Source organism: Colius striatus, chromosome 8 (genome assembly GCF_028858725.1).
Source record: "Colius striatus isolate bColStr4 chromosome 8, bColStr4.1.hap1, whole genome shotgun sequence".
Classification (NCBI taxonomy): domain Eukaryota; kingdom Metazoa; phylum Chordata; class Aves; order Coliiformes; family Coliidae; genus Colius; species Colius striatus.
In genome coordinates this window covers 15,181,110-15,202,053 of record NC_084766.1, presented here as the reverse complement: position 1 = coordinate 15,202,053, position 20,944 = coordinate 15,181,110, and the positions used below count along the sequence as shown (strand labels likewise).

The following is a 20,944-nucleotide window of genomic DNA, read 5'->3' as shown; positions in this document are numbered from 1 at the left end:
GATTCAGTTAGTGGGCAAAAATATAGTTAAGTCTGAAAACAGAGATTATGGGTCTGTCGTTTTATAGTGGATCCTTGTATTGCTTTTCTATAAAGTTATGCAATTAAGGGGATGGGGAAGCAGAGAAAGTGTTCTGTTTATTTGCCTTCTGCTCTCCTCGCGTGATGAAGCCTTTCCTTCATGCATTGCAGAGAAGAGAGTAGGGTTATTTACTTGGATAGAAAGCTAAGCTGCAAGGAAACTTACCCACATTTCAGCTTTTAGGGGAACATGAAGATGTTCATCCTGCCTGAAGGAGATTTCTTTTGGGAGGAGAGGAGTGGTGAAAGTGTTTAACAGATGTTTAAGATTACGAGTAGTCTTTTAAATGATTGTAGAAAGTATCCTAATGTGATGTGTGGACTGAATACCAGGACTGGGCTAGCAAAGCTGGATCGGCTTGGCGGTAGCAGAGTGAAGCGCTGTGCCCCATTTCTCCTGCCTTCTTACCCTCCCATAAACGCCACTGCGTGTCACATTGGCTTCCAATGAAATTCAAAATACTGCCTGTTATATCTTGAGGCTAATTTCTTCAGTGTCTCAGGCATCCTGGCTTGCGGGAGAAACACTGGAGAGCATTATATTTCCTTATTTACTGTATCTGTGCTGGTGTGCAGAAGCAGAATCCGCTGCTGGCACCAAGTGGCTGTACGTGGAAGCTGCTCTGGAGGTGTTGAACTCACTAGCCATCTGCATTGAGTACACAGATTTTGGGGCTGTGCTTTTGAGAGGGTTAGAACCCACCAGTTCCCTCCCTGAATGCTGTGCACAGAAGCTTCTCCATCCTATGCTGGATGGCCAGTGCCCTGCAATGATGACTGAGCAACTGCCTTGATTTGGCTTTTCCTTTCTCTAAAAGAGACAAAAAGAAAAAAACTAGAGGACTTGTTTGGTTGTAATAAATCTCAGCATGTTCTGCCCTGCATCCCATCCCTGTGGGGTTTGATTTTTCTTCTTTCCTTCCTTGAGTGACTGGAAAAAATAACCTGTACAGTAACATTACATGCATGAAGGCAAAGGATTGTGATTACCTGGGAAAGGACAATGTTTTCCTTGCCTTTTCAAAACTTGGAGGTGTTTTAACACTTAATGCTATTTACAGACTGTGTAATTGTGTAATGAAAGAAAAATTACTGTAGACTTTGCATCCTCCATCATTTTCAAGCAAAGACAACAAGTGAGCTGTGTTTGGTTGGCCAGAAGACATTCAAGAAGGCAGGAGAGCACAGATGTGGTACTTCTGCTCCAGACAGGACGAAGGGAAAAGGGATGATGGGATAGATGGGACAGATTTGGTTTCTTTAGGAGCTGAAATAGAGAATTTTTTTCTTTTTTTCTCTAACAAATCACTTGAAACCAGGTTACTTTATGAATCAAGTTTTGTTACTTTTTCTCCCTTCAGAGGTGGTTGTATTTGAATTTGTACACTGGTTGTTGACCAGCTCTCAGTTCCCAGCCCCTTTCTAGGCTAGTGTTTGCAGAGAACATCACTGTGTGCCCTCTGTATGGGAGAGCATAATGTTTGGCTCCCAGGAATTGACTTTGGACATCTGTTTTGGTTTTATGTTAGAAGTGTTCATTTGCAAAGGACATAAACCTAGAACAAGAAGAATTCACAAGAATTCTTCTTAAATACTTGTATTATGTTTTGTCTCCTGATGACCACCTGCAGAAGTTAAAAGTTGGAACCAGTTTTGGAGCCCACAGTTTGGTTTACTCACAGGGCCTCGGGATGATTTTGTGCTTTAAAGAGATTTGTATAAGTAACTTACTGTAGTTCCTTCATCTTGCATTTGTTTTATCTTTATGTTGTCCTTTAAAACAATCTCCCGACTGTGCAGGACATCAAAAGACTAAAGGTATTTTGTCTTGTGCAGTGGGTCTGCTGTAGGTGAGGCTCTTGCTACTGTTGTGATCAAGACCCAGGTTATGGCAGTAGGATGGACGTTCTGCTTCATTTACAATGCATTCTGCAAGATGCCAACAATACTGCAAGCATCAGCATGTTAATTGTGCTCCACATTTTGATGCTGCTGCTCAGAGCTGGTGAGAACTGAATATTGGCGCTAATTTTTAACAGACACTGTAGAAAGGTTTGCCCCCTAGAAGGGCTCTCCCCACCTTCCTTGGCTCGTGTCTTTGACATCAGATGCAATAGCACTTGTTGATTTTTCATTTTCCCTGTAATACAGAGAGATCTCTGTTGCCTGGTCTAGACTAGATTGCCCAAACCCAGAGTCTGTGTGTTTTGCTACACCTCTGTCCATCCTTTCCTTTTGGAAGTGATGGTTGAAAGCCTGTCAGGAAACACTTGGGTCAGTAGGCTGTGTTTATGTAATGTAAAAGGATTAATGGGTGCTAAGTGGCTTCAAGCAGCCTCTTTATGGAAGAAATTGCGATGTGTCTGTTTAGACATATTGGTCAAGCTGCAGCTTCCCACCAAGGAAATCTCTAAAACAACAGAAGCTGAGAGAGTGAATCACAGGAGGGATGAGCACTTTTCCCCATTGCTTACTCTGTAGCTATAAACATTTAGTAGTAGGAGCCAGTAAGTAAGGTAACTTAGTTCATCAGTTTTAAATAGTGACAGTTGAGATGCAGCAGTTAGTTTGCACTGACTTTATAGGTAATCCTGCTTCAAGCATACTTGTCCATTTTTCTCCCAGCTGCATGGCTGTAAACATTGATTGGAAATTACAGTGTTATTCTTAAATGTACCAACTTTCCCCAGATAATCCTTAAACTATAGGTGTGTTTTAATCATCTTTTGTTTGAGAAAGCTCAAGCAAGAGGAGCCAAAGGGCTCACTGAGACTCTGCAGCAGCAGTGGGCAATCACTTTGAACATCTTCAGGTCCCGGCTGAAAATAGGAAAGAAAGAGCAAAGCTGGGCTGAAATTATGTCTTTTGTCATTGTGCTCCTGTTAAGACTTTTTCAGCACAGCACTTGGAGAATAATCCTGCTTGCTTTTCTTAAAATTGGCACCAAAAGGCTTTGTGTGACACATCAGAAGAAAAATGAAAACAAAATTTCTTCCTTTTTTTCTGTTTTTTTTCTTTTTGCATCCAGTAGTGCAAATCTGCACTGTTTGAATATCCAGTTACAGAAAAAAACCTCAACACTGTGAGGAATTTGCCTTTGTTTTTAGTTTCCCCATCTGCAAGACTGCAGGGAGCTGTGTTGCTTGTGTTACCCAGTGGAGCTACACAATGCCCCCTCCTTAATGCAGGGCAGCAGGATTTTAGACACTGACTCAAGACTTTTCTAAGCATATTCACCACTTGCAAGGTTGATCTCAGATATTTGGACACTTTTGTTATCTTTCAGTAAAAGGTGCTATCTCATGCTCTGCTGAAACTTGGGATATTTGAGGCATTAGAAAACTAATGGTTTACTTCTTTTGGGCTGAAATAAGAAACGTTATAGTAGAAAACAAACATGAGTCCTGCTTTTGAAACAGTACTGACTGCGATATTTTTTTAATCTCTTGGATATTGTAAAACTTCTTTGTATCCTTCAAACATGGCAGAAAAAGACTACTTCTGCTTTTTTAATAAAGAGCATGAACTTTTCCTCTAAATGAGTTTTCCCTCTGTTTTCCCCAGCACACAAGAGGAGAGACTGGTGTTTTGCTTCACAAGTCAACCCCAACATCTATATCAGACAACAGTAAAACGTACCATCTTTTGGCCCAACTATGGCCTGGGCCACTCAAGTGAAAGCACAAGGTGCTAAGATGCAGAATTTGTCTAATGGGGAGCTGCCTCCTGCCAGCGTAGCCCATCCACCACCAACTCTCCCTGCCATCCCTAGCATTTATTGCCTTTCAAATACAGACAGAATCCCTTAGTGTCCCACTGAGAAAAGCAGCAAAAGTCTGACTGATATGTTAATAATCAAAAAATATTTACCTCCAACTTGACATTAGCATGGAAACTGTAATAGCTTGTTTGCAAGCAGCCTAGTCACTATATAGCCTAACTGAAGAGCCCACTATATTGAAAGCTGCTGTCTGAAGCTCTGCCTACATGGGGATTGAAAATAAGATTGGTGAAACTGCTGGCTTTCATCTCCCCACCTTGATCTTGGTCAGGTGCCTTGCCAGCTTTTGTGTTTGCAGTGTAATTAAGCACAGAAGAGCGATTGAGGCAGGAATGGTTAGTTCACTGAGCTATATAATGTCAAGTCAGTGGTACTGAGTTATTCTGTAGGAGTTGAAAAATTCATCTTGTTGAGTGTCATCTTCTGTCTTGTGATCAGCTGTAGTGTAGGTCATATGTTTTGTGATAAATTTGAAGGGAATTAAATAAGGGCTCTCAAAAGCTGGAATCTGTGAAACTGAAGTCGGTTAAAACCTGATACTGATGTTTGCACGGTCCCAAAGAGGTGAGAGGGGAAAAGGAAAAGATGGAATCTGCATGGTTTGGCCAACAGAAATCTTGTGCTTCAACACAGCACCTTCCTAAGTTGAGGAATTCATCTTCCCTCCTCTCTGCCAGAAAAATGTAAGGTAATGCTGAGATACTGGTGCAGGGCTTGGAGCAGAGAAGAGCTAAAAAGAGCTTTGCAAGATTTTTCTTTCCTGGTTTATTAACCGCCATCCACTTTTATAGCAACCGTGGCAGTACTCTTACATGTGCTTCTTTTCACACATACATTTTCACATTAGTTCAGTCCTGCACAAATCTTTGAAAGGTCAGAAAAGGTCCCCGCAGCAGCCATATTCTCTGTATGCTTATTCAGATCTCTAAGCTGGAAGTGCATTTGAAGACAACCTTTGTGTTTCTTCTTTCTTTCCACCCCTTTGGAGACCTATGACCACTAGCTTGGTTTCAACTTAAGGTAATCATCCTGCTGTTTCAAGTCCCGCTCTAGAAACAGTGTCCCCATGAGAGATAAAACTAGGAGGGTAAGATACAAAGACTTCTACCAGAAGTCATGCAAGGAATAGCAAACAGGCAAAATATTGACTTGCTGATGGAGACAGTTCTGGGGAAAGCAAATACTCAAATGCATTCTTTGTGAGTGTTTCCTGCAATGTTCCTTTTTTTTTTTTTGTTACAGTGCCTTTTTATGCCCTTACCTGGAGGGAACTTTCTGCTGCATGATCTTGTTTTCATCTCTCTTCTGGTTGTGTTTTTTACCCCCTTGCAGTTTGAGCGGCATGACCCGGTGGAGGGGCGGATCACGGAGCGGCAGTTTGGCAGCATGCTGCTGGCCTACAGCGGCGTGCAGTCCAAGAAGCTCACTGTCATGCTCAAGCAGCTCAAGAAGCACTTCCAAGATGGAGAGGTCAGTGGTGTGCACAGCAAATCTGGGAAGTGGCAGTGGGGGCGGCCGTCCTGTGCCGTGCTGAGAGATGAGTCAGCAATCTCCGTCCCCTTCAGAAGAGCACCCACACCCACACTGTTAAGCAGTGCAGGGAGACATGCTGACTTTGCAGATGACAAATGTCTTCCCAGCAGAAGGAAGATGGAAGAGGTGGGAGTGCAGTGGTCGGTGTCCAGATCAGGATGTAAGCTTGTCCTTATTAAAATGGATGGTGTAATTAAATTTGCTGATGGCACCCTGGGTCTCGAGCCAGAATAAACATTGAAGACGTGTTCCTAGTTACTGGCTTGACCTTGGATTAATTAGCTGCCATGACTGGGCGGTTTATTATTTAGTTATCAACATATGTGAGAAATTAATTGCTCATGATTTAGAGAGGAATAAGGTTGCAGATCCCATGCTTGTTAACTTAGAGACCTTGGAATAAGACATCTGTACCAAAAGGATGTGCTTTATCAGGTAAGGCAAATATAGGCTGCTAAATTACTTCAGTTTTAGAATTTAATGTCTGCTGCTATAAAGATGAATTGTGCTTTGATTAAGTAGGTTATAAACAAGCAATTCATCCAAATGAGAATGGATTGAAAGTCTTTGACTGCTTATTGTACTAGTCTGACTGCTTTAGAACCACTTTCCCTAACGTCAGACAGGTGTTTATTTCTTAACTGGCTTAGGTGCAAAGTGTGTTATAAAACACAAGTATTGGCTAGCATCTAGTCCTTTCTTGTCCCTTTTTGGTACCTTAACTGGAGTCTTGTGATGTGCAGGAATCCTCTGTTCATGTGAAGCCACTCCAGTGACTTCCCTGCCGTGCCATTTTCTCCCTCTCTCACTGGCGCTGGAGGAGAGTTTGGGCATACTGAAGTGGGGGGGACACATAGACTAGTAGGTCTCTTTTTACTGCAAATCATATAACAATAAAAAGTTAAAAACTGGAGGAAACAGTAAGTGAGCCAAAAGAAAGCACTCAGAGTTGTGTTTCTGCCAGAGGATCTGCAGTACCTGCAGCTTCTTGGGGCCTCGGGGTGCCAAAAAGAGCTTTTTTTTGCAAACTCCCTCATGATTTGTAGGAAAATAAGCTCAATATTGAGTAGACTGTTATCAATAGATGGTGTCAATGTGTTATCAGAGTCAAGAAGCCTTGCGTGTTAGTGTTTGGAAATCTAACTTCTCAAACTCTTTGGCTTAAATAAGAACATTGATGTTCCCAAGGTGATTTTTGAGCAAGACACTGCAGGTTCAGCTTTTGCCATACTTCTGCTCTCCTTGAATTCTAACAAGAAGTGTTTGATTTCCCATGGAAAAAGTACTGAATTGATGTGTGTCCAACAGAAAATATCAGTTCTGTTGGTAACGTTGCCAAACTATTATTTTGTTGTGATTTGGGTTTTTTAATATCTTATTTAACAGGGGCTAGGTATACCAGAAGTTAGGCAAAGGGAATTATTTTGGAAGGTTTCTTACAGCAGATGTTTTCTTCATGTGTAAGCCAAGACTGTGACATCTGTGGCAGAGAAAGAACTTTTTGTTTCACCTTATTCCTCATCCCCAAATCAGCCAGATTGTGTTTCTATTTGCAGCTAACCGAATTTAGAGCAAGTCTTTTTCTTTCTTTATTCCAAGGACCTTCAAGGAGAGAAAACAGAGAATATGACAAACTGACTTTTTCAAGAAACAAAATTAGTGGAAAGCATGTGATTCTTTAGGTGTGGGAGAGAATTAAACATCCTGAATCCTAAAATGAGACAATCTCTCTGTTAATAACGGGTTTAATGGTTGAAGGAGATGTAAAGGATGTGAGAAGTGCCAGCCACTTTGACTGGAGGTGGATAAGCCTTTTTTGCATCCAGGGCAGCTCAAAGTCAGTGAGAAATCAGTCACTGAAATCCTCCCCTTCAGGTTTTAGCTCCCAGAGAATCCAGCCAGGTGCCTATCTTTGCACCATAACTGCCTTTCGAGCCTTCTGGATAACTAATTCAGGGTTGCACTTGCTAAGTTTTTTTTTTTAAATGAATGGAGCATTAAGCAAGAGAGCATTTCCCCACTTGAAACTACAGAAACTCAATGATGGTGCTGCTTCTTCCTCTGTGATATTAACACAGACATCTGCAGAGCAAGCAGCTGCTTTGGTCAGGCTCTGTTTTATTCCCATCCTATAAAGAGGGAGCAGAGACGGTGCTATCCACTGCTCTCCCTTTGGACATTAAAGCCCCCCAGCCACTTCATTTATCCTGCAACACTTTCCAGTCACTGAACACCTTGTAGGAAAGAGAGGTTTATGGTGCAGATGTATTTTGCAGCAAGAATTTTTCTCAAAACCCCTTATCTTCACACTTCATTGTCCTACTTTTATAGCAGCATTGCACAGGTTACTAACCTGCTGTAACTTCCCTCTGTGCTGAAAGCAGTAGGGGTTTTGACTTGCTATTTGCTTTCCAAAGAAAGTGAGTAAAATAATCTTAATAGTATGATGCTGGGAGAGGAATGGCAGTAATTGTACTAAACCTACCCAGCAAGCTGTACCTCAGAAATGTGTTTCACCTTCTGAGTGTTTTCTTAGGAAATCTGCCAAACATCATGTTCACTGCCTGCTGCAGTTACCTTCTCTGCACAAGGTTTTAATCTTAACCTTTAGCCATTTTCTAATATCATTATTCTACATTTCTGCTTTTGGGAATGGCATGTTTTCTTGTATTAATTGATAACCTGCTTTATTTTTCTCTTACCCTGAGTACATGAACTCCTCTGCATATTCAGCAGAGCTACCACACTCTGTTTAAAATTGCTTACAATCCTCCCTCTTGAGTTGTGCTCTACACAACTGCTTTTCTCCTAGTAAAAAGGACTTGAATCTTCGGTAGTATTTAGAAGCAAAGTACTTGGTTTATGTTTCCCTACCTTCTAGAAAACCAAGCTGGCTCTTTGGAAATGAGTGAGTCAGGTCATCTTCTACACATACTTTGGGGATTGTGTAGCATATTTTTCTGTTGAGATGGCAGAGGATAGGAGCGAAATGCAATTCTCCCCAGCTCAAACCTGGGTTTCAGGTCTGCCTGCTTAGGTATTGCTAGTATTACTTAAATGATGAAAGGAATCAACAGCATGATCCACAAATGCCTTGAAAGAAGTGATCATTCAGATCACTGTAATTACTATCCTAGTGCTCTGCAGGTAATGTCTTGTGATTCCAAATTAACAAAAGACTCTATTACACAATCAAAACATCTATTGGTCTGTCAATGGAGATGTGAATAACAAAGAGCTGAGCAGCACTGACAAACACATTGATAGGGAATAATAAATTCCCTTACTCAGACTTCTGACTGATGAAGGTGATCATTCATGTGTTGCTTTGTCTGTGCAAGCCTCAGATGTCCAGGTCTCTGATTTTATTTTTATTTTACTAGCTAGAAAGGAGTTAATGCTGCTGCCAGCCTCAGCTGTGGGATTCATCAATAAAACACTAGATTTCATAACACTGATGGCATTTTTGCTATAGAGATTCAGTATCTCCCTCCATGTGAAAGCCCAGATTTGTAGGACACTCCAGCACGTTGATTTTTCTTTTTCAGCTGGTGAAAGGACCACAAGTTTATGTACATTAGTATGTAAACTTTCCCTGTTACCTGTTGAAGCAATAGCAACTGCAGTGTTGGTACCAAAGAAGGAACCACATGGACAGCAATGCTTTTTGGCTTTGACTTCTGCCATTTCTCGGTGGAAAATTCCAGGAAAACGCAGAGCTTTAGGGCTTTCTGCTTAGAATAGCTTCAGAATGCCTTGTGGGCACTACTGCAAACCTCAGATGTCCCAAACAGAGCAGGTAAACCGCAGCACAGTGTCTTCTGCGGGCCCAAAAGTGGCCATATGCCTCCTGCAGGCTTTGCACATTTTTTGTTGCTCTATTCCCAGGCAGAAGCATATCAGTCAGGAAACACATACCCATCTGGATGCCTCCCTGCTCTCTGAATTGCAAAGATCTTTTCTCCTCTAGATGTGCTGCATAAAACAGAAGAGTCTTTGCAGTACTTCCTGCAGAAGTATCTGATGGATTTGATTCTATTTTTTCTTGAACTGTATTTTATTCAGTTCTGCCACACCTCTTTTAGCGTGGTGCTTGGGCAGCAGAGCAGGTATACTTTTAACCAAAGCTCCCTGTTCAAAAACTGGGTTTTTCTTTTCAGATCACACATGCTGTCCTTGTATGTGTTTTGCCACCTCACCCTTTTTGGTCTGGCTTCATGAATCCAGCTGTGACAGAGCCGTCAGTTGCCCTTGTTGCTGTGCATGCTGTGCAGCACAGATGTGCTGTGCACGTCAGCGGTGCATTGCCACATACTAAGTTACAGCCTAGACAGGGAAAAGCTGCAAATGTTGCATAATTCTGCTTAATCTAGGGGCACCATGTCTGTATGAGAAGATTGTAAAAGATGTACTTTTTCTTTCAAAAAAAGATAGGTGGTTTCTTCCCTGATCAGAACTTGTTGGCAAGAGTTATAGCAGGGTTACAACAGCTCATACAAATTTATATTTGACACTGAACATGTGCTCTTCCATCCAGACCATGAAACCATGCTGTGTTATGCAGTTGGAACTTTTAGTATCTTGCATACCAGGCTGTTGTGCTAGACAGGATAGGAGGAGCCTGAGCCTGAAGTCCTCTTGACAAGCTGATTTATTTCTTCCACAAAGGAAGGCTGAGCTGTTATTACTGGGGTGATGATCTACCTCCTCTGTTGGCTCAAAGTCATGGTTGTGGAGGGAGAGTTTGGAGGCTGGAGCTCTTGTCCTAGCACTGATACAGTCATGCTGGTGCTGAACAGGTCGATTAAAATGGGGTGGTGTGTAGAGTAACCAGGGAGGGGGAGATCCCAGAGATGCACCTGTCAGCAGTTGCTCTCCCAGCATGCTCCTCACCAGTCACATCAGCACAGAGAGGAATGTGTTGCTTATCCCTGCCTGCCCATTGCTGTGCCAGCGCTGGAGGGAACTCAGTATGCCTTGCCCTGACTGTGTGGCTGAAGGTACTCACTGAGCACACACTTACTTGTCCCAGGGTGTGCCCTGGCCAACTGTGCCAGGAAGTAGAGCAGCCAGCAATCCAGCCCCACAGCCAACAGCAAAGCTAACAGGGGTATCTGCATGTGCTGAGGTCTGTGACACTGTAAGGTGTGGATTCTCCTGGGGGTCTCTGAATCTCTTGGGAGAGCAAGTGTGCAGGCTTTAAAAAAAAAAAAAAAAGAGTAATGAACGTACTTGCAGCAATCCATTGCATGCCAGCCACAGGCTTCTGGGGTGTCTGCTCTTTATGGGGGAGAGCTGCCTGCGGAGTGAGGGCTGGAGAAATGTGTTTCAGTCACTGCCACCACTGACCATGCATAGGGAAGTCCCTTCCTGTTGCATGACTGATGGGACCAGATGGGGAGCAGAGGTGGTTAACAAAGCATGGGTTGCAAACCATTTCCTCAACGCTAAGGTAGGAGTTGTTCAAGTGTACAGATCATTTCCCTCTGGCTACAGCTTTGGGCCAATGAGTCACTTTGTCATTCTTTATCCAGGTAGTATCAGGATCTCCTTTTCCCACCATTGTAAGACCATCTTTCCTTTATCCTAGGGGCTGACTTTTGAGGAGGTGGAGAGCTTCTTCACTTTTCTGAAGAACATAAATGACGTGGACACAGCTTTGAGCTTCTACCACATGGCTGGAGCTTCACTTGACAAAGGTATTAAAACTTGTGAAACAGACACTGAAAGCTTTAGGGAGCACAACTCATGCCATGTCTTTGGAGTTGGGAAGATGTCGAACAAGCCCGGGCTGATGGGTTAAAAACATACTGAAATCAACAGTTCTTCACAGCAATGAGAGGATTGTTATATCCATAGACTGACCTGATAGCCTTCTATGAGAGTGTAAGTCGCTGGCTAGATGAGGGGAGAGCAGTGGATGTCATCTACCTTGGCTTCAGCAAGGCTTTTGACATTGTCTCCCATAACATCCCTCATCAGAAAGCTCAAGCAGTGTGGCTTGAATGAGTGGACAGTGAGGTGGATCGAGAGCTGACTGAATGACAGAGCCCAGAGGTTGGTGATCAATGGCACAGAATCGAGTTGGAGGCCTGTGGCCAGTGAAGTTCCACAGAGGTCGGTTCTGGGGCCAGTCTTGTTCAACAACTTCATCAATGACCTGGATGAGGGGATAGAGTGTACCCTCAGCAAGTCCCTGCTGGCACCAAACTGGGAGGACTGGCTGATTCCCCAGAGGCTGTGCTGACATTCAGCAGGATCTTGACTGGCTTGAGAGTTGGGCAGAGAGGAACCTCATGAGGTTCAACAAGGACAAGTGTGGAGTCCTGCACCTGGGCAGGAACAACCCCATGCACCAGTACAGGCTGGGGACTGACCTGCTGGAGAGCAGCTCTGCAGAGAGAGACCTGGGAGTGCTGGTTGATAATAAACTGAACATGAGCCAGCAATGTGCCCTCGTGGCTAAGAACGCCAATGGCATCCTAGGATGCATCAAGAAGAGTGTGGCCAGCAGGTCGAGGGAGGTTCTGCTCCCCCTCTACCCTGCCCTGGTGAGGCCTCATCTGGAGTCCTGTGTCCAGTTCTGGGCTCCTCAGCTCAAGAGGGACGGGGAAGTGCTGGAGAGAGTCCAGCACAGGGCCACCAAGATGATCAAGGGACTGGAGCATCTTCCATACAAGGAAAGGCTTCGGGAGCTGGGGCTGTTTAGTCTGGAGAAGAGGAGATTGAGGGGGGACCTCATTAATATTTACACATATCTAAATGGTGGATGTCAGGAGGTTGGGACATCTCTTTTTTCTGTTGTATCCAGTGACAGCACAAGGGATAATGGAAAAAAACTGGAATACAGAAAGTTCCATTTAAACATAAGGAAACACTATTTCACTGTTCAGGTGAGGGAGCCCTGGCACAGGCTGCCCAGGGAAGGTGTGGAGTCTCCTTCTCGGGAGGTTTTCAAGAGCTGCCTGGACACATTCCTGAATGACCTGATCTAGATGAACCTGCTTTAGTAGGGGGTTGGATGGGATGATCTTTAGAGGTCCTTTCCAACCCCAATCATTCTGTGATAGAGTGGGCAAAAGGCTGAAATGTGTAGCATGAATGGGGTAGGAAGCAGTGACATCATGATGGTATCTTCAGTGAGACCGTTTAGGCCTGATGCAGAGGCAAGATGACCTAGTGAATGTGTCACGCTCTGGTACCAGATCTCAGGCACACCAGTGTTTCTTTATCATCCCCATCTTCTGAAGTGACCTCTTTAATTTTCCTTTTACAAAGTACTTGAAGAATTATTGTTGTCAAAGCAAAGCAGTACTGTAAGAAGTATTCTTGCAAACTGTTATCTTCTGTAGAGGTCTCTCTGATTGATGCAGAGCTGGTGGTAGAGGAACTGTTCAACCCTTGTTTTGTTTTAGCTTTGCTTAGAAGAAAGAGTCTCTGCCTTTAAATAAGAGCTGTATGGCCAGATGCTGCATTTCTGATAGAAATGCAAGTAATAGCAAGCACCTCTGGAGCTCCCAGGCATGCTGGGGGAGATGGGAAGCACTGGAACCCTGCTAAAGTCCCAGACTGAGCATTAAGGTCCAGAGCAGGGTCTCTACAGATAATCCACAGTCCAGAGGTCGCACCTGGCTGGGAGAAGCTGACTTAATAAACCTCGGAGTTGGTGTTTCTTGATGAACTTAGTAATAGTGTGGTTTATTGATCAGACCAATCCATATCCTTCTTCACCTCATCGTGTGTTTCCTTTTCTGAGCTAATCCATATCAGGTATGTCCTCAGACCCAACACACTCATTTTTAAACAAACAAAACCTGAAACCATACATTCAGAAAAAAGTGCCAATCTCCCTTGCCAGGGCCTGCCACAAGTGTGTGCTTTTCTTTTCCAGATGTTTCCTTAAGAGTTGTTTTTTTAAAAAACAGACTGAGAATTCAAAAAACTATGGGAAACTCATTAGAAGTTTTTTTAGGCTGAATGAAAACTCTTGTCTACTAGTAAGTTAAAGCTGATGTGTTTAGGCAGCTGCAAAATTAAATGTTTCAGAAATAAGCTATTCTTCAAACTGCTGCTGTTGCGGGAGTATTAAGACATTAATAGGTTTTTCAGCAGTGGAATTACAAAGGGAGTCAAACTTGTCACATTTCTTCTTCTATGTGTCAACAGCCCTCCTCATCTTTCATTTTTTGGGGGGAAATCATCTGTACTCCTTGTTTTAGATCACAGCTATCTTAAGACTCAAAGTTGAAAGAATCTGATAGGATTTTCTTTCATTTACAAGTGAAAATGTGAAGTAGAGACATGCTGCAGCTGTGCAGAGGCCTTTCTGCAGCATCCCACAAGGAGGTAATAGCCCAGCAAATCCAATTTTGATCGGTGTCTGCAGCAAATTGGTCATTGCCTCATCATGGGTTATATATTTGTGGAGTATTTAGGTCTCTGTGCAGTTAGTAAATCAGTGTGATTGCTGTTTAATTATGTGCGATTAACGAGCTTGTGCTGGGAGTAAGTAAACTCTGGGGAGGGTTGATGGTGTGCAGGGCATGGCTTCAAACCACTTGCAGGCTCAGCTGTCCCCAGACCCCCATCTCTGCCTGCTGTCAGGAGAGATTCCATCGGGCTTGGGCAGAAGAGGAGAGTTATGCTGCAAACCCCTCTTTGCGCTGGTCTGGTAGCTAACACAAATCACCTGTCATGTCCTGCTGCACTGCTCAGCCCACAGATGTTCTGGGCAGGAGGCACAAAGAGAGCGTTTTGCTGTGGTCCTAACAAAGGTGCAAAGGAAGCTGCAATGATACACATGGGGTTTGCAGCAGGGATTTGTGTGCTTCTATGCCTACAGTGTCTATACGTTGCCCATTTCCAGATGCATGTGCTCCAAGTCTGGGTGTTGCACCTACAAATCACACAGTAAATGGGGTGTACTCTAAAAGTCAAGCTTTCCTAAGGTGGCTTATTAAAAACCAACAAACGTAAAAAGTACTCCTCATATGGGGAGGAGGACGGTGATTGTGCTACAAATAAATGGTTGCCAACCTCATGCAGTGAACATTGTCATTTTAGAAGGACTGTTTAAATTTTGTGATAAATGGATGGCACCAACAGCCACAGCTTGACATCCTGTTTTCTGTCTTAAGTTAAAGTAGCGTTCTCTTCTAAAAAGGATCATAAACCTGTTCTTTAATGACCCATAGAGTAGTAGATTATTTGTCAGCTCATCTTTCATTGTACCAGAAACATAAGAGCCATCATTCTCTTACATCATTAGCATCACAGAGAATTTTCCCAGACTGGGCTCCCTTTTGGTAGCAGGGCCAAATCCGTCACTTATTCCTCTTTCAAGGCAAGGCTGTGAATTGCAGGGTATTTTTGGCACTATCTACAGCCAGACTTTCCACACAGCTGCTCTGCTGGTACCAAAGGCACAGATGCTCTTTGCTAGATAAGGGCCAAAGCAAAGGGAGGCAGCTGAGCCTTCTGCTTGCTCCGCTGGCTCAGCGAGCTTGGAGCAAGGCTGGAGCATACCAAGGAATAATGGAAGATCCTTTTATTTGAAGTATGGGGCTTGAAACAGCTGCAGCCTTGGCAGGGAATTTGGAAGGTAGTGGAGGTGAGTTTTGAGTGCAGCACATACCTGTCATCAGATTGCTGCATGCCTTAATCTGCTTTTGTAGCTGGGTGAAAGAATTCAGTCCCTCATGGAGGCACAGCTCAGATCGCTCCTCTGGAGTCATGGCTTGTAGGCAATGCTGATAGTTGGGTGGGGAGGACTCTTGTAGGTTAGGTGAGGTTGGCAGGGATCTTCAGAGACCCTCTAGTCCAACAGGATCACCTAGCTCGCTAGGGCCACCTACAGTCAGGTTTTGGATCTCTCCAAGGATGGAGATACCACAGCCTCTCTGGGCACGTAAGAAAGCCTGGAGGAGTATTTGCAATTCTTTGTAAGAAGACGAGTTGAAGGGTGAAGTATAGTGTCCTGCAGAGGCAAGTCAGGGTCAGAGGTTGTCACCTTCGCTACCCTCACACCAAGTGTGTGGACCTGCGTCTATGTGTGTGGCAGTGTCTGGCACTGTGACCCCGTGTCAGGAGGTCCTCTGCCCCTTGGGTTTAGTACATGCACAATTACAGTGCGGTGCTTGCTAAGCACTGGTGCAATGAGTTGTTGGGCAGAGCTCCCTCACAGCAGAGGATGCCTATCCACAAGGCTTTAGAAAATGAGCTCAATATCCCTGAGAACAAGCTCCCTGTAGCTCAGCAGCCCCTGGAACAAGCATCACCTAACTGGGGAGGAAAAAGTTGCCCTTTTGTAAAGATATATATCAAATCAAGAGGCAAGGCTGTTATCTTGGTGAAAAGGACTACGTCATCCACCATTCTGCTTCAGTGTTTGCTGCCACTTCACATCCATGGCATTTGATCAGACTTAGAAATACTGCATTATACCTGTGCAATTCCCCCTCTCCTCTGGCTTGGGGGATGTGTGATGCTGGCTATCAGTCCCTCCCTCTTGGATCAATTGGGGAAGCTGAAGTCCGCTCTGACATTTAATTTATGAGTGTTTGTCAGTGTGTGCTAATGAAGCAGTGGATGATTAAAGCCCTTTTAGGAGGGCTGCTGCCATCTAATGCATTCACTCACTTCTGTTGCAGTTCATTCCTTCAGTCATGTTGTTGGCTAACTTCAGGAAAAGAGATATGAAAGGAAAGGGATGCCTGGATGTGGGGGCTGCACTTCAAACATGAATTTCCCCATTTCCTCTGTCTGTGTCCCTCTTTTGCCTTGCTGAAGGGGTGCTCAGCAGCTAAACATTCATCCCAGTTGCTGTGGGCTCACTGCCGTAGTGCAGAGTCTCTCTGGATGGGATTTCCTCAGGTCACACTTTGCAGGGAGATAGCTTAAAAAACACCATGTTTGTGCAAAGCCCTTTTGTTTTATTGAGCATCTGAAAGGGAGTGGGGTGTTTCAATCCTGACCAACAGTGACAACTGAGCCTCTCTTCCTTCCTTCAATTCACAGCTGTCAGAGGGAGACTAGTGGGCAGCCAGATGCACATGAATACATGTAGGGAAACAGCTAAACCAGTCCAGTGAGGGTTTGTGTGTCTTTCTAAACTAGCCCAGTGAGGATGGGGGTTTTTTTCCTTCTTTATGCAGCAAAATCTACTGTGTAACTGTGCCAGATTGATAGTTCCATGGATTGCTCTTTTCTGGAGGTGTGAATAAAACTACCACTTGTTTCTTTGCGCATGAGCTCAGCTGCCAGTCTGGGGCAGGGGAGAAGTGGAAAACTTCATTACCTCTTCATTTTATTGCAAGGCTAACCTTCTCTGCTCACTGCAGAGCCTGTTGCAGGGAGAGGGTGCATGGGTTCATTCTGCCATTATTGGCTCTGGTTTGCTTAAAATGAAAACCTTTTTTTTTTCTACTGTTCCCAGCCTATTGGAATAGTTGGTTCATAGAGTATCACCTTTGCAATGCTGTCAGAAGGAGCTGCCTTGTTGATCATGCCCTTCAGAATAGGTTTCCCACAGCGTGTTTGCTCTAGTGCCAACACTTCTTCCAATTTTGTAGCCAAAGGAGGGGAGAAACATTTAATCTCGGTGTTTTTAATGCTTATCTTCAGTGCACAGGTATCAGCATGTCATGGGCACCAGCAGCCTCTCCGTGCCCCATGCAGCGTTGCAGTAGGAAGGCAAAGTCTTTGAGGAGCCTGATTGTGAGGCCTGTGTGAACAGGCTGGGGATGAAGCTTGTTTCAAGCCTGTTTGAGCATGACATATTTTCATAAAGGCAGTTTTCCATGGAGGGACAAATTTTCTGCTCCTCCACCTGCATTTGCTGCAGTTGGCAGATCACAACATCCCACTGACCTTGTATCCTCCCTCCCTTGCAGTGACGATGCAGCAGGTGGCCAGGACAGTGGCCAAGGTGGAGCTCTCAGACCACGTATGCGATGTGGTGTTTGCACTCTTCGACTGCGACGGTGAGTGGCTGCAGCCTCGGCACGCTCCTCTCAGCCGTGCTGGCCAGGAGTCAAGCCAGGGGAAGAAAAACAGAGGACAAACTAATGCCAGCTATCAAAGCTTGCCATGGCCTTGGCTTTGCTTGCCATGCTCTCTTTGTCTGCTCTTTGGCCATGTACTGATGCTTCTTGGCAGACCTTCTGATGGTACCCAGCTTTCATGATCCAAAAGCACTGGATGCAAACCTTTGGCCTGTGCAGCTTGCTGCACAGCTGTTTTTTTTTTTCCTCTCCCTTCACAAAACTATTTAACAAAATGAGCTATTGTGCACCAACATTGGAAACCATCCTATCTGGTACTCTGGTGTCTCCAAAATCCTGGACAAATATCAGCCTGATTCATTAATGGGAGATCTGTGCCCTGCTGGGAAGCTCGTCGCTTTGCTGGTCCACAAGGGATGCAGGTGGTTTGGGGTAGCTCGTGGCTGCACTGAAGCGGTCTCGGGCTGATTTAATGAGAATCAGTGTAGTCCTTGCCACCAGGGGATGATGGCAGCAATTCAGACTTGGAAAGAAGCAAAATTCTGCATTTGCCCAAAACTTGTCAATCCCAAACCAGAGACCTTGCTGGCACCCTGCTTCTCCAACAGTCACTGGGATGTGGCAGCTCCGAGCAGCAGCAGCATAAATAGATAGTAGTTTTTCTGTCTGATATAAAATATTAACATACAAAACCCCAACACTTTATTCCTTGTTGTCCCTCTTAGTCTCAGCCCACCTGCTGCTTTGCACTTTTCTGAGGTTACATCTCGCTTTGTCTTTCTCTGTGCCTCAGCGCCGCAATGATACAGTCCTCAAGCCAGGTGATCAGGCTGGAGATATTACAGTGAGCCAAAGCCTAGCCAAATATTCTTTCTTTGCATTCTCTCCTAGGAGAATCTGCTAAATATTTTTATACCAAACCTTTCAGAGGAAAGACTATGGTTACCAGAGGTGTCCCTGTAAGAGAGGAATCAAGTGGGAAAGCAGGCACAGACTTTTTTTTGTGCTTGTTTTTCCTCTGTCAGTGTTTATAGGCATTATCATGCACACATCAAAAACCTGCAGCACCAGAGGGAATTTGACTTGCCCCTTGGTAGTTTGCTGGAGTTTAGCTGCCCAGATTTGCATTCAGATGTAAGGCAGGGAAAATAAAGCCCTCAGATGAAGCAATGTGTTCATCAAATATAATGATGTTCCCTATGTCAACCAGAGATTCTCTCTCCTTTGATCTGGGGAACCAATGGTACTGGCAGGTTTGTTCCTTGAGGGCTGACGTCCCTCTTATTTCTTCTGTGTCCAAAGGTGGATTGCTTTCCTCTGCTGTTCCCCAGAAGCTAAAATCAGCGCTATCAGCTGTGTACCATAGGCAGGGGAGCAAAGCAGGCAACAGGGTACATGCAGCATCATAGCAGAAGGCGTGAGCCCCTCAGACCAGCGTCAGGCTGTCAGTCGTGCTGTTGCTTCCTGCCATCCCCTCCCATCAACCAGCGCCCCAAATAAAAATCCCAGAGGTTTTCATTCATTGGTGGTTAAGCCACTACAGAAAAAACCTTTGCCCCAATTTACTACTATTTTTAACATAAATTTAGTTGATATAATTCTCAGCAACCTCCCTGGATTACTTTAATTGGTCTTCCCTTCTACTCCATTAAGAAAAGTTTGGGCTCTGTTACCCTATGCTCCCAAAATCATTTAAAGCAGAGAGTCTCCCACGGGTACGTGGGCATTCTGTCTTCAAGCCCCAGCACTGCAGGCCCCACCAGACGTGGCAGTGTCCATGGGGTTGGGATTTAAATGCTGTAGACCAGCAGCCGTTGCTCAGTGGGATGTTTTGGGAGGTTGAAGCCAAATTTCTAAGTTTTTGTTTTTCCTTCTTGCAGGGAACGGTGAGCTGAGCAACAAGGAGTTTGTTGCCATAATGAAGCAGCGCCTTATGAGGGGCCTGGAGAAGCCCAAGGACATGGGCTTCACGCGGCTCATGCGGGCCATGTGGAAATGTGCCCAGGAGACAGCGTGGGACTTCACCATGCCCAAGCAGTAGTGGGGTCAGGCTGGAGCAGCCAGCTTCCCCTGCTCAGCCCTGCCACTGCCCCTGCTGTGGACACCCTGGGGTGGCAACAGGGCTCTGGAGAGCCCGGAGTGTGCATAACAGGAGATTTTTGGTTTTGTAAATTGGAGTTAGAATTCAAAGCCTGTTGTATTTGCAGCTTCTGCTTGCCACTGGCCCCTTAATATTCCTCTCTCTCAGGAAAAAGGAAAGGACTTTTCTTCCTGTCGCCACCTCCGCCTTGTCCTGCGCCCTGCCTGCAGAGCTGGGCATCAACCAAGCTGCTGAGGCTGCACCCAAATCATTTCTATTTAATATTATTACAAAGTGGCATGGGGTTTATTTTAATTCTTCAATTACTCCTAAGAAAAAAGCCGTACAATTTTTATGTAGAGGTGGGACCTAGGAGCAGAGGCTGAAGCAGCCTGGTGCTGAGAGCACCCCAGGGCTTTGGTCAGCCAAATGCTCAGACTGTTGGAGGGCAGAGGAGATGGGATGCACCAGCTCATCTTGAGCAGAGGTGCCGTCTCTGCTGTAAGAGCAATTACAAGTAGTGGAGCAACTGTTTGTCCCCCCAGTCCTGCCTTGCAGCCACAACCTGCTGCAGCAGGTCTCATTTTTTAATGGGGAGCTCTCTCCCTGGGGAACTGCTCCCTGGGGAATTCTCTAAGGGGCTGCAAGATGTTTATTTGATGAGTACTTTCCTCTCTGTAAAGTGTCATGTAAAGATATTGCTCACACCAACACAGCTTGTGGCTTTTGATTGCTTCGGGGCGGGGCTTTGCCTAAGGCTGGTGGTGAGTGTGTCAAATGAGGTGTTTCGGAAGGGGGAGAAAAGAAAGGGATGACTCTCTAGAGCTGGAAAGACAAGAGCCCTGAAGTAAGCGCTGGGAAGGTCAGAGATGCCACCTTTGCTCTTCTGTGCTGCCAGACAGCTCCAGGCGACTGCTCCGCTTTGGGATGGCCCCATGGGGAATCTGCCGTGTCCTCTGTGCTGCAGAGACTGCAGCCCTCTCTGTGGGTGTTTAAAAACAGCCACAAGCTCCAGGTTTTCTTTGAAGGAATGAAACACTTCTAGAATATTTTCAGTGAGAGGTGGGGACTGCATCCCCTCCTGTCATCTTCCTCTCCTGCGGGTGGCCTGCCGCGAGTGTGCTCTGTTGGGGTGCTGATCCCCGTCCTGTCCCGCACCTTGCACGCAGCAGCCGGGGGGTGCAGGCTCTCCCGTCCTGCCTGCAGGGACGGCTGCGCCTGGGCAGCCGCGGAGCGTCCAGGGAAAGGCCACGTGTTGCAAAGAAAGAGGATGTTGAGGCAGCACGAAGCCCGTTGCACTCATCAAATCCGCCTCTGCCGTGCGTGCCTAATCGGCCCCCGGCAAGCCGCAACGGCGCAGCGCCGTGTGCAGGCCCTGCTGCCCGAGAGCTGCCCCCCGCCCGGCCGGCGCTGCCCGGGCCATCCCGGGAGGCGCTTCCCGCAGTCGCGGGTGCGCGCTGTGGCCGCG

General features: G+C 45.4%; 1 protein-coding gene across 5 annotated transcripts in view; it reads left to right on the top strand.

Annotated features, from left to right (window-relative positions):
* Positions 1-20,191, top strand: part of MICU1 (mitochondrial calcium uptake 1) — a 110,285-nt gene extending 90,094 nt beyond the window's left edge. For all 5 annotated transcript variants that reach the window (XM_062001166.1, XM_062001167.1, XM_062001164.1 and 2 more), the window contains 4 exons: positions 5,194-5,331; positions 10,985-11,093; positions 17,286-17,375; positions 19,277-20,191. In XM_062001166.1, the coding sequence (XP_061857150.1) occupies positions 5,194-5,331; positions 10,985-11,093; positions 17,286-17,375; positions 19,277-19,437 (498 nt within the window). In that variant the 3' untranslated portion in view covers positions 19,438-20,191. The remainder of the gene's footprint in view (positions 1-5,193; positions 5,332-10,984; positions 11,094-17,285; positions 17,376-19,276) is intronic.
* Positions 20,192-20,944: the final 753 nt, after the last annotated feature.